The 15,201-nt window shown below is 49.4% G+C and overlaps 1 protein-coding gene across 19 annotated transcripts in view; it reads left to right on the top strand.

The window, feature by feature from the left end:
• TEAD1 (TEA domain transcription factor 1) overlaps positions 1–15,201 on the top strand; it is a 262,153-nt gene that overhangs the window by 207,711 nt on the left and 39,241 nt on the right. For 17 of the 19 annotated variants that reach the window (XM_047693330.1, XM_047693334.1, XM_047693336.1 and 14 more), the window contains one exon: positions 13,662–13,835. The exons of the other annotated variants lie outside the window; for them this stretch is intronic. In XM_047693330.1, the coding sequence (XP_047549286.1) occupies positions 13,662–13,835 (174 nt within the window). The remainder of the gene's footprint in view (positions 1–13,661; positions 13,836–15,201) is intronic. 19 annotated transcript variants of the gene reach the window in all.

Here is a 15,201-nt window from a genome sequence, read left to right on the forward strand (position 1 = left end):
ATTTGAGATTGAGAAACAGAGCATGAGCAGAGAGGAGGGGGAGTGGGAGAAGCAGGCTCCCCGCTGAGCAGGGAGCCCGATGCGGGGCTCGATCCCAGGACCCTGGGATCATGACCTGAGCCGAAGGCAGACACTTAACTGATGAGCCATCCAGTTAGACCATGCCAACCAGAGGTCTGTCACTGTTGTGACATTATATTGTTACATTATAATATGCATGTCATTTTTTATGTGGCGTCTCACATTCCTGTGTTATAAACACTTATTTGGCAGAATTACACAAATGAATTTAATGTGTGCAAATGAATACACGGGGGATTGTGAATAATGGCATAGGAATATATTTCAGTAGAAATGTAAGGGCCTAAAGGATGGCTCTTGTGGAAGGAGGAAATGGGGAGAACCTTGGGAATAAAAGGTGATTACTCGAAAGGGGATTCATCGAAATTAATAATTCACAAAATTATTTAAAGCACAATGACAGGGTTCCAAGCACTAGCTTCTCAGATCCCACAATGGGCGCTTTGTTTTGCAAACACAGGGTGCCTTAAGAGTGAGTGTTTAATGACGCCTCAGGACCAAGGTCACACTGAAAAACTTGGAGCTTGTGGATAGATTCTTTAGGCTGTCAGACTTTGTATGGCTTCTCAGACTTTAATGCAACAGGAGAATTTAAAGCCATCTGAAGTACATTCCACTGATACCTTTTAACAAAGTTGGATGTACAGTATTGAAAATACAGCATCGGACCTTAAGCTTGTTAATTCGATAAGGAAGCCAGCAAAGTGACAAATAATTAAAGGTCCCCAAACAATTTTAACTTTGTGTTGTGTTTGTACACAAATCTTTGTGTACATACAGACACACACACATTTCCCCCTACCTCCTTCTAAGGGCTTGGACTCTTCCGAGTCAGTGAGGTCATGGGTCATGGTGACAAACTCCGAACAAACATATTAACGGGCTGGGTGCTGTGCCAGTTTTCATTAACGATCTCTTTTATCTTCATCACACTTCGGTGAGGTAGGTGATTTTTTCTTTTTGTGGTGATTTTCTTCTTATGGAAGAGGTCTGGAGCAATGGCTCGTCTAAGCTGTAAGCTAGTTCCGGGGCCCGGGCTCGAACACACACTTGTGTAGGACCTGGTTCTCCTAGTCCCTAGGCTAGGGTGGCCTTCTTGGTACCAGCCGTTCTGGAAAATCCCTCTTCAGTTTACGACACGTGTACCCACTGCCACCACAGAAGACTTGGCCCCGACTCCGCTGTCCCTGCCGGCGCTAACGCCAGTAGACCCGCCCGATAGCAGTGGCGACAGCCGGCAGTGTGCATCATTTTATTTCATCCCGGGACACAGCCTGCCCCTGGGGTTGCCAGTCAGCAGCCACTGAAAGTGGGATGGCGGCCCAGGTCTGCTGACTGCGCAGCCTGACAGGATGACCAGAAGGCTGCAGGATCCACTCCTATCTGAGGAGCTTGGTTGGGAGTCTGCAAGGCGTGGAGAAGAGTCGTCTGGGGGATGAGCGCCCCCTGCTGGTTTCGCATCGTGTACCAACCGGGCGGCAGCGTTTTCCCCAAATCAGTGGTTGTTTATATTGGTGGAAAACCAGCAAATCGGTCCCTCTGTTACCTCTGGCTCCGCTTGAAGCTAAGAGAAAAACAGCAGAGGGTGAAGAAAGGATGGAAGACTCTAAACAACAGAGACTATTTTGGAAGTGGTTAGTAATGCTTGAAAATACACTTTTCTACACGATTTCAGTGTTACATATCCAAGGACTTCAAGTGTTGAGTGGACGATCCCCCACCCAGGGTGGGCCATTTAAAAGCACCTTGCCTGAAATCTGGCCAAGTGAGGCAGCGGCTCCTTTAGGCCAGTGAAAATCTGGGCTCTCTGCGTGTGCACGGGGAGTGGTTTTCCTAATGAAGCTTAGCAGGATTCCTCCGCCCCTTACCCCGGGGGTGTGTGGCAGGTGCGTCCAGCCCTCCCGCAGCCCAGCCCCAACCCACTCCACAGCTGTGGCACCCCCACCCCCCCACCCCGGCTCAGGCTTCCCAGGCACAGGGTTGCTCCTTTCGTGCCTGTGGTGTTCTGGATGCCAGCACAAGCAGCACCGTGAGCAAGAAGAGTATGTGTGCCTTGCTTTAGGTTGGAGTTCCTACAGCCGGAGAAGGGAAAACTGGAACGGAGAGGGAGGGACATGGAGGTGCTTCTCTCTAGATTTTGAAGCAGCAGGGTCTTGCAGAAAAGGGAGGTGCATGCTGTGGTGGGTACAGGAACAGACCTGAACAGGGAAGGCACAGCAGCACTCACTCGAGGAAATACCTTTATATATTGTAGCAGTAATGACAGCCGCCAGCACTTCCTGAGCTGTGTGACAAGCACGCTATGCCAAGCACGATGACGTGGATACTGTGCTGCTCTGCAGTCTGTCAGTAGTGGAACAGAGGCTCAGAAACACGAGGGTGCGTTACCAAGAGCCATCGCCAGGAAGTGGCCATGCCAAGGTTTGGCTCCACTCTGTTCTTAACCACCTCCCTGTACTTTTGAAGGAATAAAGAAATTCTTCAAACAGAAAGACAGCTGCCTTCCAACATATGAGCTCTCTGAGCCCGGGCTGGCTGTCACAGTGCCTTTCACCTTGGGTAGAGGGTCGGGCTGGATTTTCCCTGAGCTCCTTTTCCAACGTCTGGGGCTGTGATTCTTCTCGGGGCTTGGGGCAAAGAAGCGAGGAGGGTTTCCACCTGGACTTTAGAACACGTCCCCCCACCGTGCTGTAGCGGCAGCATGTTCGTTCCAGTGGTTCCAGAAGGCTGATCCCCTAATAGCAGTGTGAGATTTGGGACAGAGGTGCTCAGCCTGACTCCGGTCTGTATGAGGGCTCTAATGGTCTCCGTGTGTGGCACTGACCATTAGAGTGGCATCCCTGGACCATGTTGAGGACTCCACGAGTGTATTTGTGGCCTGAACATCTTGTAGTAAGGTAGCTAAAAATTGGGCCAGAGACATGGAAGGAACCGGGCCAGAGACATGGAAGGAACCAGGCTCGAGAGGATATGCTCACTGGGTGATTTGGACCATATTGAAATTCAGGTGGAAACCAGAATAATTTTTTTTAAATTAATGATGATTTGAGTATGTAGTAAATTCACACAATCCAAAGTTGATAAGCATAAAAGAATGGAGAGAGACTTCCTTCTAACCACTGTTGCTAGATTCTTGTGGGGGTTTTTTTTGTTTTGTTTTTGGGTTTTTTTTTTTGTTTGTTTTTTTTTTTTTAGTGAGAAAGAGCACAAGCAGGGGGAACAGCAGAGGCAGAGGAAGAAGCAGACTCCTCACCAAGCAGGGAACCCGATACGGGACTCGATCCTAGGACCGTGGGATCGTGGCCCCAGCTGAAGGCAGCTGCTTAATGGACTGAACCATGCAGACACCCCTCTTATGAATCTTTCCAGAGGTTTTAATACATATGTAGCAAAACATGAATCTCACTCCCCTTTTGAAAGAGAAGCTGTGGTCTGATTCTGTTTTAGGAAGCTGACAGTGGTGGCAGGTCAGAGAGTGGCTGGGGTAGGGCAGTGACCTTCTGGTCCAGGTGTTGGGTGGCAAGGACCAAACCAGGGCAGCAGCCTGGCCAGGCCCAAGGGGTACAGAAAATAGGGAGTGTCCGTGGAGAGAGGCATCAAAGGCCTTGGTCTGATTAGCTGTGGGAGGAAGAGCATAGTGGAGATGACTGTTTTGGGGACCAGGGACGGTGCTGTCATTTGAGGAGCCGTGGAGCAGAGAGTAAGCAGGATTGCCTTGTGATCATGCTCTTGCCTCTCATCGTCGAAATAAACCTGCTGAAATAGGTATTAGAAACGGGCTCAGCGAGTTTAAGTAACTGAGCCTGGGAATCAGCTCATCGACGGCAGAGCTGGAAATTGGAAGTTTGTCTGAATCCAGCGCCTGTGGTTTGAGGAGCTGGAGGGGAGGTGGCAGCAATTAACCAGCGTTTCGGGAGGTCTCCCTTACTAAGCAAGTGCTTTATCGTGGATTCTCTCACAGGGTGACATGGAGGGGACCAGGCATGGAAGGATCATCCAAGAAGAAGGACGTTTCCCCAGCACCTCCCCTCTGGGGAAGGTGAGGGCAGGCCTCTGAGGGAGAACACCCCGCAGTTCTGCAGACACGTCCTGCAGATCCCCTTTTTCTTTAACAGAAAGGCGGTTGGTCAGTGTGACCCCATGAATGATTTAATTTTCATATTTTTATAGCTCCTTTCCAAGGCCTAAAGTCACAGATCAACCGAAATTCCTTTGTTAGATCACAGAACCTGGTTTTGGTTGGGAAAATGTGACCAGCGCAGCTCTCAGGAGGTCTGAAATCCATGAGGCCTGTGGCAGAATGAAGGGCAGGTGGTTTGAGTGGGGGCTAGATTGGAGAAATACAGGAATACAATCAGCAGCAAGGTGGAAACTCCAGAGGGCCAGGGGAGCCCTTGCCAGTGTTGTGACTGGGCGGAGAAGGACAGGGTTTGGAGAAGCCTCCAAAACCAGCTGCTGTGGCCACTGGCGGCGGAGCATTCATGCATTCCTGGGGAGATGGCTGTCTGGGCAGATCTGGTTTCTGGTCCTTCGGAAAGAGGCCCCTTCACCACCCCCCCCCATTTATGGCTTGCGGGTGGATCTCATTAATAGTACACCTGTGTACCAGCACCTGTGCAGCATGCTGGGGCTCACACAGGACTGTCGTGTTTGCTCAGTCATCGGAACTTCCTGTGGACCCGTGGAGGCCAGGTGACAGCCCCATGTTCAGATGAGGAAGCCAGGACCCAGGAAGGTTAAGCAGCTTGCCGCGGGCTGCACACCCCAGAAACAGCAAACCTGGCTTCCACTCCCTGTGTCAGTAATGGACATGCCCATGCTTAGAATGAATGGTCAGAAAGCACCTCCAGCCTTCCCAGGTCTCTGAGGAAGCCTACAGCGGAGGTCTGATGGTGGGCCATGCCCAGCGTTTATGTGCCCCCCCCCCCCCCCGCCCGCCGAGTTTTCGGGTAGAACACAAACTGTGCAGCATTTGGGGGCTGGGGGGCTGGTGCACTGTGGTGTGGTGTGGTTTTCTCCGCTCTGCCCTGTGCAGCGGCGGAGCCATCCTCGCTGCTGCTTCTCTCCCATCGGTGCGTGGTTTACTCTCGTGTCTGAGCTGCTCTGGGCACTCACCCTGCGTTTTCCTTGCCATCAGGGGGATGAGGCAATTGAAAGTATCTGGAAATCTGGGTTTTATGGACGTTTCACAGGGGCCCGGCCAGGCTCCATCTGTTCTCCTTGGCAGGTTGGCACCCCCACACACCTGCCTTCCCACTTGCTGTCCATGCACGTGGCCCGTGGGCTCTTACAGCAGCACCCTGGTGGGGGAAGACAGCCCCGCTGCGAAGGTGATGGTGGAAGTGGGAGGCAGGGCTGAGGTGGGGCCTCCTGGTATGAGATCCTGGCAGGAAGGACTGATTTTTGCTCCGTATTCTTTGCTCTTGATGCTGTTTATTTTTGAGAGGAGCACAGGGGAGGGGATGAAGCAGTTCCCGGGTGCCAAGTAGCCAGAAGAGGGCTGGTGCCTTGGAGCAGTTAGATGAGGAGAGGCCCTGCTGGAGTTGGAGCCCAGCCCAGCCACACCCCACCACTCGCCCAGCTCCCCCCCCCCCCCGCCCCACCCTGGCCCCAGCACTGAATGTGCAGGTCCCTCTCCTTGGCTTGGCCCCACAGCCACTCCCTGTCCCTGCATGGCCCCGGGGGTTATCACAGGCTGCCTGGGCTGTCCTGGGGGGGGGGGGTGTGGACAGAGCCCAGGCAGGAGAGGGACAGGACACAAATGTAGGTGATCTGTCCATCCCCGTTCTGTTCCGACTTGTACATTAGCCCCCCTTGACATGAGTTATTTGTCTTGGTTTCTTAAAATTCCTAAGTGGATTATAATTTTTCTTCTTGGTATTATTTGACAGCAGTCATTTTTCAAGGTTTTACTGCGTTCTTCAGATACTTGGAATTTTTGAAACAAGTTTGGGAGAAGACCGCCACCTTCATGTCGGACGGGGTAGTGCAGCTCCAGTCTGAGGAAGTGGCGCCAGTGCCAAGGACCGGAAGATTTGTCTGGGTTTCTCTGTCCTTTTTCACAGACAGCGAGCTGCCTCACCAGGGGTCTCTGGAATAGAACCTATTAGCCATGCTTTCGAAAAAGAGGAAAGAAAGAAAAGAAAACCCAGTGGCCACTTTGGGGAGTTGGGCTGTTCCAGTGTGTCTCCTCTGTGGTGACGGGCACTTTCAAGGGCAGGCTCTCTGTGCTTCGGGGAGCGGGCATTGATGTGTCTGAGGGAAATTCGGGAGCCAGATCACTCCAGGCTCTGGGTGCACATCACCCCTGCCTCACCCCCGCCTCATGTTACAGTAGCAAACGAGTAGGAATCACCCTGTGTGTCTCATGTGTTCCTTTTAATCTCTGCTTTAAGTTTTGGTATTTTCCATTTCGTGGCTATCAGCAGGATAATCTTAATTTCACATGACCTTCATCTGAAGTAAAGAAGTAATCATGATTACTTGGCAATAATAGTAACAAATTATGTGCAAGCACAGCGTTCTGTATTTTCTACACGTTATCTCACTTTATGTTTGTACCACTCCTTCAAGATAGGTACTAGGATTACCCCTGCATTATGGACGTGGAAGCTGCCCCAGGGCACTGAATTTGCCCATTTTATTTACTTTATTTATTTTGTTTTATCTTTTAAGGTTTTATTTATTTATCTGACAGAGAGACAGCGAGAGAGGGAACACATGCAGGGGGGTGGGAGCCGGAGAAGCAGGCTTCCCTCTGAGCAGGCAGCCCAAAGCAGGGCTCAGTTCTAGGACCTTGGGATCATGACCCGAGCCGAAGGCAGACATTCAACCAACTGAGCCACCCAGGCGCCCCTGAACTTGCCCATATTAGATGACCCCACTAGGAAGTGGCCCCTGCCCCACGACTCAGACTTGGACCCCAGCTGACTCCAGAGTTCCAGGGGTGCTCATCCTCTCTGCAGCCTCCACAAGCAGCAGCGGGGGGAGGAGAGGCCAGAACAGGAAAGAAAGTGACCTTAGAACAGATTTGGAAAAGGAGGAAAAGTCCTTCCTTAAACCCCCAGGGTAGCTAAATAGCCCAGCACGAGTAACTTTTTGAGTTTTAAGGATTACATGCACCTTTGTCGCTGTTTACAACTGCTGTGAGGAATGACTGCTGGGATTATAACCATGAAAAAAGCAAATGAGCATTTTCCCAAGTCAGAAGAGAAATCTGAGTATTAAGATTGAGCTGCGGGACAGTCTTCATCCCGGTGGGGTTTCGCTGGGGGGTGTTGGTGTTTTGGTGAACCCTGCAGGCAGACAAGAACCCCGGCTTCTGCTCAGCCGTCCTGAGTATTTGAGCCATAGGAAGACGCTGTGATCTGACCAAGTTCCTCTCCAGCCAAGGGAACTTGTGACCAGCTAGAATAAACATCCTGAAGCACAACTCTCAATATTTTTGTTTCCCTTTATAGTTGTTTCTCTTCCTCAAAAAACTCCGTGATGTTCCAGCGTCGTTTTCAGTTGGCTGTTTATTTAATTTAATAAAGTCATACATGCGCTTTGTATATAAACCAAATTGAACCAGACTCACGGCCGGTAAAGAAAAGCAGCAGTCCTCTGCCCCATGTCTCCTCACCTCCTGGTCCTACTCCTTAGGGACAGCTACTTAACAGCTTTTTCAGCCATTTCTTCCTATATTATCTCCATATTTCAAAAAAAAAAAAATGTTCACGCTGTGTATTTCAGCCCATTAATTTCAGACAGCTTCTGTTGACTTCTTACTGTGGAAGACCAGGACTTAGCTCTCTAAATAAATTGAGAACTTGTTCTTTTCCCTTCCTATTCCCCAGTCTGGTTATATCACAATTTTTGGTTTAATTAACACTCAGTGTTTGTATTACAAGCTTGTAAATGTCACATACAGTATGGTTCATGTGTGATGTATTAGAACCATTTCCTGGATTGTAAAACTTTTTTTCCTAGGATTGGTTATTACCTCTTTTTTTGTCTGGTTTTTACGTACCTATACAAATTCATCTCCAACGTTTTTTTTTTTTTTTTTTAAAGATTTTATTTATTTATTTGAGAGAGAGACAGTGAGAGAGAGCATGAGCTAGGAGAAGGTCAGAGAGAGAAGCAGACTCCCCGTGGAGCTGGGAGCCCGATGCGGGACTCGATCCCGGGACTCCAGGATCATGACCTGAGCCGAAGGCAGTCGTCCAACCAACTGAGCCACCCAGGCATCCCATCTCCAACGTTTCTAACAGAGTTCTCATACCCTTCTCCAGATGGTCGGACAACTCAGAATCTTTCAGGTTATTGTCCCTTTGGTGACACCCCTCCAGCAGCCCCCAGCTTCTCGTGCACCCTGGACTGGCTGCCATCCAGGTCAGCCACCCAGCTACTGGGCTGGTGCATTCTTCGCTCCTTCTTCCGGATTAGGGCCCCATCTCCCTCTTGCCACATAGTCCCTCATTTTGTGAAAACACCCTGCTGTGCCCAGCTTTTAAGAGTTGCAAGAAGGAAAATTTTCTGAAACTTAGAAGTCTGTGTTCTACTCTCAGATGCAATGGGGAACTTGGTTCTCATCATGATTTCCACCTTAGACTTGTGAAACTTGAGGGACATTTTCAAATGAGTTCCACACGGGTGCTCCTTGTTCACGGGTACCACTGTATGTTTAGTGTGGAGAATACAGCCATTCTTATGAAAAGAGCAGGCGAATGTTGCCTTAAGTCACGTGATGTGTAGGAGAAGGGATGTTGACTGTCGTTATTCCCAATCTTCTTTGTGGGAATCATTTAGAACATTATATTTACATGGGCAAATATGTGATTCTGACTGTAGAGGCAGTAAGCTAGCTCCATACATTCAACTCTGTATGTTCTTGAAGAGAGGGATTTTGTACTATTAGGTCATGGAGTCCCTGTGCCTAGCATAGAATGTGTCAGGAATGCTGGTTCGTTCTACTGAAATCCATAAAAGAAACAAGCACAGTGAGTACCTTTTTTGTGGTTGTCATTGATATGTTAATTGTCAGCATATCTCCTGAGTGCCTAAAGAGACTTCTTTTTGTAATTGAGCAAACCAATGTTAAGCTCTGTTTTGGAAATCAAAACAAGAAATGTAGTCTTGGGCTTTCGTATGCAGGACTTCCTGACATTCACTCTGTTTCTGCTTATATATTGCCCCCAACACTTGGGATTTTAGTTGTTGCTGTTGGTGTTGTTTTGCAAACATTTGTTTCCTGCCCTGTAAAATAGAATTGCCCTTTGGTTTTGTGCTTCACCTTTGGTTTTGGGGAAACCAGCATTGCTGTAAAGAAAATAGGATGTATTTGGGAAGGAGAGAGGGAAATAAGGTACGCACCCTAGCCTTCTTCCCTTATAAGGAGGACTGACAGGATGGAAAGTAGTTAGAGCCTTACCAGATGGTTTCTTCCGAGTTTTGATTTTACCAAAACTTAAACCCAAACATATCGGGTGAATTTCTTCTTCTCGGTCTTCTGGATTTGGGGACAGAGGGATTCCTGACCTACCCAGGTTGAATTAAGGGGAGAATTAAGGGGAGGGCTGTTTGTCTCACTGCTGTGGTCTCCAGGATACCTTTTTTAGTCCTTTGTATTCTTAGAAACAAAGTCACGTCTTGGCAAGAATAAAGGCACCCAGATGCCAGCAGTCAGGGTTTGGTTTCACGTCACCAGCCTCGGGGAGGCAGTGCCGGGTTTCCTTTGGCAAAGACAGCCTGCCCTTCTCAGTTCATTTCAGACACTCGGGCACAAAGGTAACTTCCTCAAAATAGAAACCTTTGAAGACTCCTGTCGGCTGCGTCTCTGAATCCTTATGTTTATCTTGAATTCTAATCTAACTTCTTAGAATTTTGGAAATGCTAGTTAATTCCTACCCCTCCCCCCCCCTTTTTTTCTCAAATCAGCTTTCAGAAAACGTGGATCTGAGTGAGAAGGGTCAAGGCACTTTCTGCCAGAGACAGTGTGGTTGACGTTTATGGCAGATGCACAGGCTGGGTCGCTGACAGGTCCAAGTTTTATTCTTAACTCCAGGACTATTCCCGGAAGTGTGACCTCAGGCAACTCTGTACATTTCTGAACTTCCATTTCCCCATGTGTAATGACTTCAGTAAAATGTCCCTACGGTGTCATTGCGAGGCCAGGATTACCCGAGGTCACATAGATAGAAAGCACATTACACAGACCCGTGAGTGGGCACGGCTTTTCTCCTTCCTTTGGGCCCAGGAGAAGCCCACAGCCCGAGAAGCTTGTTAGGAGACGGTCAGGACCAAGGCTTTGAACAGTCACATGGCTTCACAACTTGCTTCTAGCTCCTGGCTTACTTGTGTTTGTGTTTTCTTTGCTAGGCGGGAGGGGTAGCTAACGCAGGAAGTTCTTCTCTTCTCCCCCAGGATCTAGTAATCTCACGTAATAATAAACCACGACAGTAGTAACCTTAGCAGCTATGATTCATCCAACATTTCTTAGATGCCAGGCCCTCCGCCGAGCACCCTCCATGCCTTATTCCCTCCCCCCCAAGTCCTGTTGTGAATTGTACATCCTGTGTCCCCATTGCTCATATGAGCAAAACTAAGATTTGCAAGTTCCCCTCGGGCTCCAGCGCATTTATTTGTGCCTGGCACTCAGCACTTTGGTTTTCAGCCATATCTTCAGGCCCCAGGTAAGGTGGGGGTAAATACTGCCCGCCCTTTGCCTTTCTGTCCTCTTGACACGTAGAGGTCCTGCATTCCAGCAGGACATTGCAGGGGCCTTTGGATGTCGGGAGCAAAAAAGACCACAAGTCTCGGCTTCTCCCCTCCATCCCCAGCTCTGCCTGCCCGTTGGCAGCTGCCAAGGAGGAGGAGCTGAGAATGTGATAGTCAACAGACAGACGGGCCACAGGTGGCCCCAGAGCTCTGCTCATGTTGACTCCCAGGCCATAAACTCCCTGCCTGCAGGTGGCACAGGACGGAAATGGAACCTCCCAGACAGGGTTGGGTGGCGCTGGGAGCTTGCTGCCGGCAGAGGTTGGTAATAAGTGTTGGGTGGATGGACATGCAGAAGGCCTGTCATCTGGATGATGAAAGAACAACGTCCTCTACTTGCAGCTCCCAGAATGGTGGGGAAGCGGAGAAGGGGCAAGGGAGCTAGACACGGGCACACACTACTCCTTCATCTTTGCCTCTCTGGCTGCCTTTACACCAGCGTCTGTGTCCCCAACTTGGCCGGTGTTGTTTTTTCTCCTACCCACTAATGAGAATGGAAGCTCGTTAGCAGGAGTGCCTCGTGCATTTCTGTGGGCTTTCGTTGGCTTATAATTGAAAAGATGATGTGACAGCAACATTTGGAAACATTTATAAAAAGATCAGGGGCCTTCCATTGTACCCCATAATCTCAGCTCCCCAACCTGGCAATGGCTTTGACTTTATTTTAAAAATTCTCTTCCCTTACAGGCAGACTCTGTCCCTGCAGAGTGGTTCCCAGCCTTTCATCTCCCCTGGAAGCTAGCAGCTAGCTGGGCAGGGGCTGGATCCGTGCCAGAGCTTCACAGTTTCCCCTTTTCCATTTCACCTGATACCTCTTAGAGATTTTGAAGCTCTGGTAGAAATATCACTCTGATGGTTGAGCAGGAGAGGGGCTCAGCCCTCTCCCAGAAGATGCCAGGCTCTGGCCACCATCCCCGGGTGTCCGGTACCATGCACAACTGACACTGGATGGGATTTCGAGCCTCCTGCCCATTGGCCCTGTGGCCAGAGATCTCGTGCCTATGTAGCAAGTCATGGATTTAAACCAGCATTTCTAAAGGATACATCTAGAGGCTTTTGTGACCACAACGAGTGGAAACTTCGGGTTATACCAAGTTAAGAACTTTTTTTTAAAAAAAGATTTCATTTATTTATTTGCCAGAGAGAGAGAAAGAGCAGGAGCAGGAGAGCAGCAGAAACAGGCTCCCCACTGAGCAGGGAGCCTGATGTGGGGCTCAGTCCGAGGACCCTGGGAACATGACCTGAGCTGAAGGCAGACACTTAACGACTGACTGAGGCACCCAGGAACCCAAGAAATGTTTTTTAACTATGCTGAAAGAAGAGGGGTTTTACAAAGCAATAATAATAATAGCCAACGTTTATCATTTGCTGTTCGTTGAACTTGTGAACTCTCGTTAGCTCTTTATATGAAGTTATTCATGTAAACCCCGTACCATCCCTAGGAGGCAGAGGCCAGCACGTTCCCCATTTTACAGACGGTGGGGGGCGGCGGTGGCACTTGCCCAGTGTCTTAGCTAATTTTCAGTGGGTACAAAGTTTTGTGCTCGAGCAGGCTGTGTCCAAACCCCAAACTCTTACCCAGGACACAGTACACTCTTGGTAGGCGGCTTTGAGCAAGCCGCCTTTTACTTGGGACTTCTCATTTCTAATGACATTAGTACTCTGAAGGACTCTAGTTGCAGAAATAGCCACTTAAACTTGAAAAGCAAATAGGGACTGCCAGGTAAGTAGGGACATGGAATGTCTCACATGAGCCCTATTGGGTTCTGAGCTCCCCACAACTCTCATATGTCCTTGTGTCTCATTAGGTTGGTGTTATAATCTTCTTAGCCTGACAGGCAGGCATGGAGGGTTTGGAGTAGAAAGTTTAGGCCAGCAGTTCTCAAACTTGGCTGCATACTAGAATTCCTTTTATGCCCATTAAAAATTACTGATGCCTGGCCTCATTTTCTAGGATTCCCCTGTAGTCTGGATGGCCCCAGGGATTCGTGACTTTTTAAGTGTTCCTTGAGAACCATTTGTTTGGATAACTGCTTTGTGGTCTAGTTAACCATGTTTTATACCAAAGCAAGGAGAAAAAAGGGTCTCTTTCGTAAGTTATATGACTTAACCGGGTTTTGGTTGATTGGTTGGTTGGTTGGTTGGTTGGTTTGTGAATGAGTGACCTGTGTTCTCTGATTAACAGCCCCATGTGACCTTGAATCCTCTCCATGATCTCTTCTCCTGACCCTAACTTGGCATCGACAGCCATGTACTGACCAGTCCCTATGCAGGAGCTCTACACTGGTTACTAAGGGGACTGGTGAGAGAGAGGATCAGCACTCTGACTCCTGTTGAAGGAAGTAGGTGGCTACCATTGCCCAGAGCACTGCGTCCGTGCTGTTGCTGGGCGAGCCGGAGCAAGAAGTACATTCTGGATGACGATGTTCGTTGACTGACCACACACATACTCCTCGTTGGGCTGAGCTGTGAATATTGGGCTCCAAAGGGTTTTGCTGTCATTTTCAGTTGAGTCAGGCAAAACTGGGTGAATAGAAGAGTTTCTTGGTTTGGTAGTCAGGTAACTTCAGTTGTATTTACTACTCTATGAAAATCCTTTTTGAGCCAAAGTAGATACCCCTGTCAATAAAAGACAATGATGCTTTTAACTCTATAATGGTTTTTCTTAATACCTTCATCTTTTCAAAGGCACAGACTGTAGGCATTTAAGGTGTAAGTCCAGGATTTCGAGATCGCTGCCCCTCCTCCACCTCAAGACGGATGTGCCCCAGGTTGACCAGAGGGTTTGTAATGGGAATGTTTCTGTTGGTTTCTTACAGTACAACAAACACCTCTTCGTGCACATTGGGCATGCCAACCACTCTTACAGTGACCCATTGCTCGAATCAGTGGACATTCGTCAGATCTATGACAAATTTCCTGAAAAGAAGGGTGGCTTAAAGGAACTGTTTGGAAAAGGCCCCCAAAATGCCTTCTTCCTCGTAAAATTCTGGGTGAGTAAGACATTGCTGTGGTGGCGGTGGGTTTCGTCCAGATGGGCGCCTCCCGTAGATGAGTGCGGAGCAGCGCGGCTGGTTGTGGGGTGTTTGCTGACTGCACCTGGGGGGCTGTCCCCAGGCTGGCCTGTGGTCCCCCCTCGGGTCCAGACACACCCAGGCGAAATGTGGTGTCCCTGCCCGAGAGCAGGAGAGACGGGAGGCCTCTCTGGGCTTCTGGGCTCGCTCAGGCAATGGCTGGAGACTTCACAGATGGCTGCGGTTGTGATGGAAAACAGGGCAGACCCTCCTTCTGTTCTCACTCCATTAAGTGAAGCCACCTAGAAATTCCACTGGAGCCCAGGACCTGAGGTGGACTGGGGCTGCGATGGAGATAAGGGTTCACGCTTCCAGATTTTGTAAGTGGTAGAGAGAATACAAAATGGCTTCACCCAGTATGTGCTTTATTTGGGCTTTAAAACAGCAAGGGCGGATTTCCCCAGCTGCGGGGGCTTGCTGCTGTCCCACGGCCTCTGAGAGGAGCTTTTCTCTTTCTCCACTAGTCACCCTCAGGCCAGGGGAGAGCCAACAGGTCACAGGCGTGAGTGTGATTTGTGTGTATGGGAGGAGAAGACACCAAGGCGGCCAGACACCAGAGGACCTTGTAGCAACGACCCTTCATAAGGCTTCAGTCTCTAGAAAAATAAAAAGAAAAGCTCTTCCAATGTTTATACGCCTGAGCATGGCATTCAAGGCCCCAAGCGAGCAGGTGGCAGGGTGTTTTCCTCACCAGCTGCCCTGTGCCCAGCTGCTCTGTGTGTCTGATGGACCTCTTACTGTTTATTCTCTCCCTTGGGGCCAGCTCCTCCCTCTTTGGGATGGTGGCTCCCATATCATGGCACCTAACCCCCCCTTACACAGACCATCAATTTTCATCTTACTCCCAGTGTATTTTATAATTAATCAGTTCCCATGCTGGATCATGATCACTTGGATGTGTTTCCTGCTCACCTCTGGACCCGTCCTGCCTCCAGGGTACCCTACTCCTAAGAGTGGCTCCCACTTACTGAATGCCTGCTGGGAGTTGGGGGCCGTGCTCAGGCTTTCCACTTCCACGCACTTCTCCGGTCCTCACAGTGGTAAGTGGAATTGGCCTCAGGTCCAGCTAAGAAAACAGAGACTCCGAAATGGGCCCTGGGCCTTGTAATTAGATTAGGTTTGGTGGTAGTGCCTCTGCTGTCTTTCCTGGCTGCTTTACACCCTGTGATCCCCAGCTACTGGGAAGGGTGGGGAGGATCTGTCCACAGAAGACACTTCACTTCTCCAATACTGAGCCAATGCCTTGTATAAGAAAACCCAACAAATGGGGAAACAAGTGGATAAA

This window comes from Lutra lutra, chromosome 10, assembly GCF_902655055.1.
Source record: "Lutra lutra chromosome 10, mLutLut1.2, whole genome shotgun sequence".
Taxonomy (NCBI): Eukaryota; Metazoa; Chordata; class Mammalia; order Carnivora; family Mustelidae; genus Lutra; species Lutra lutra.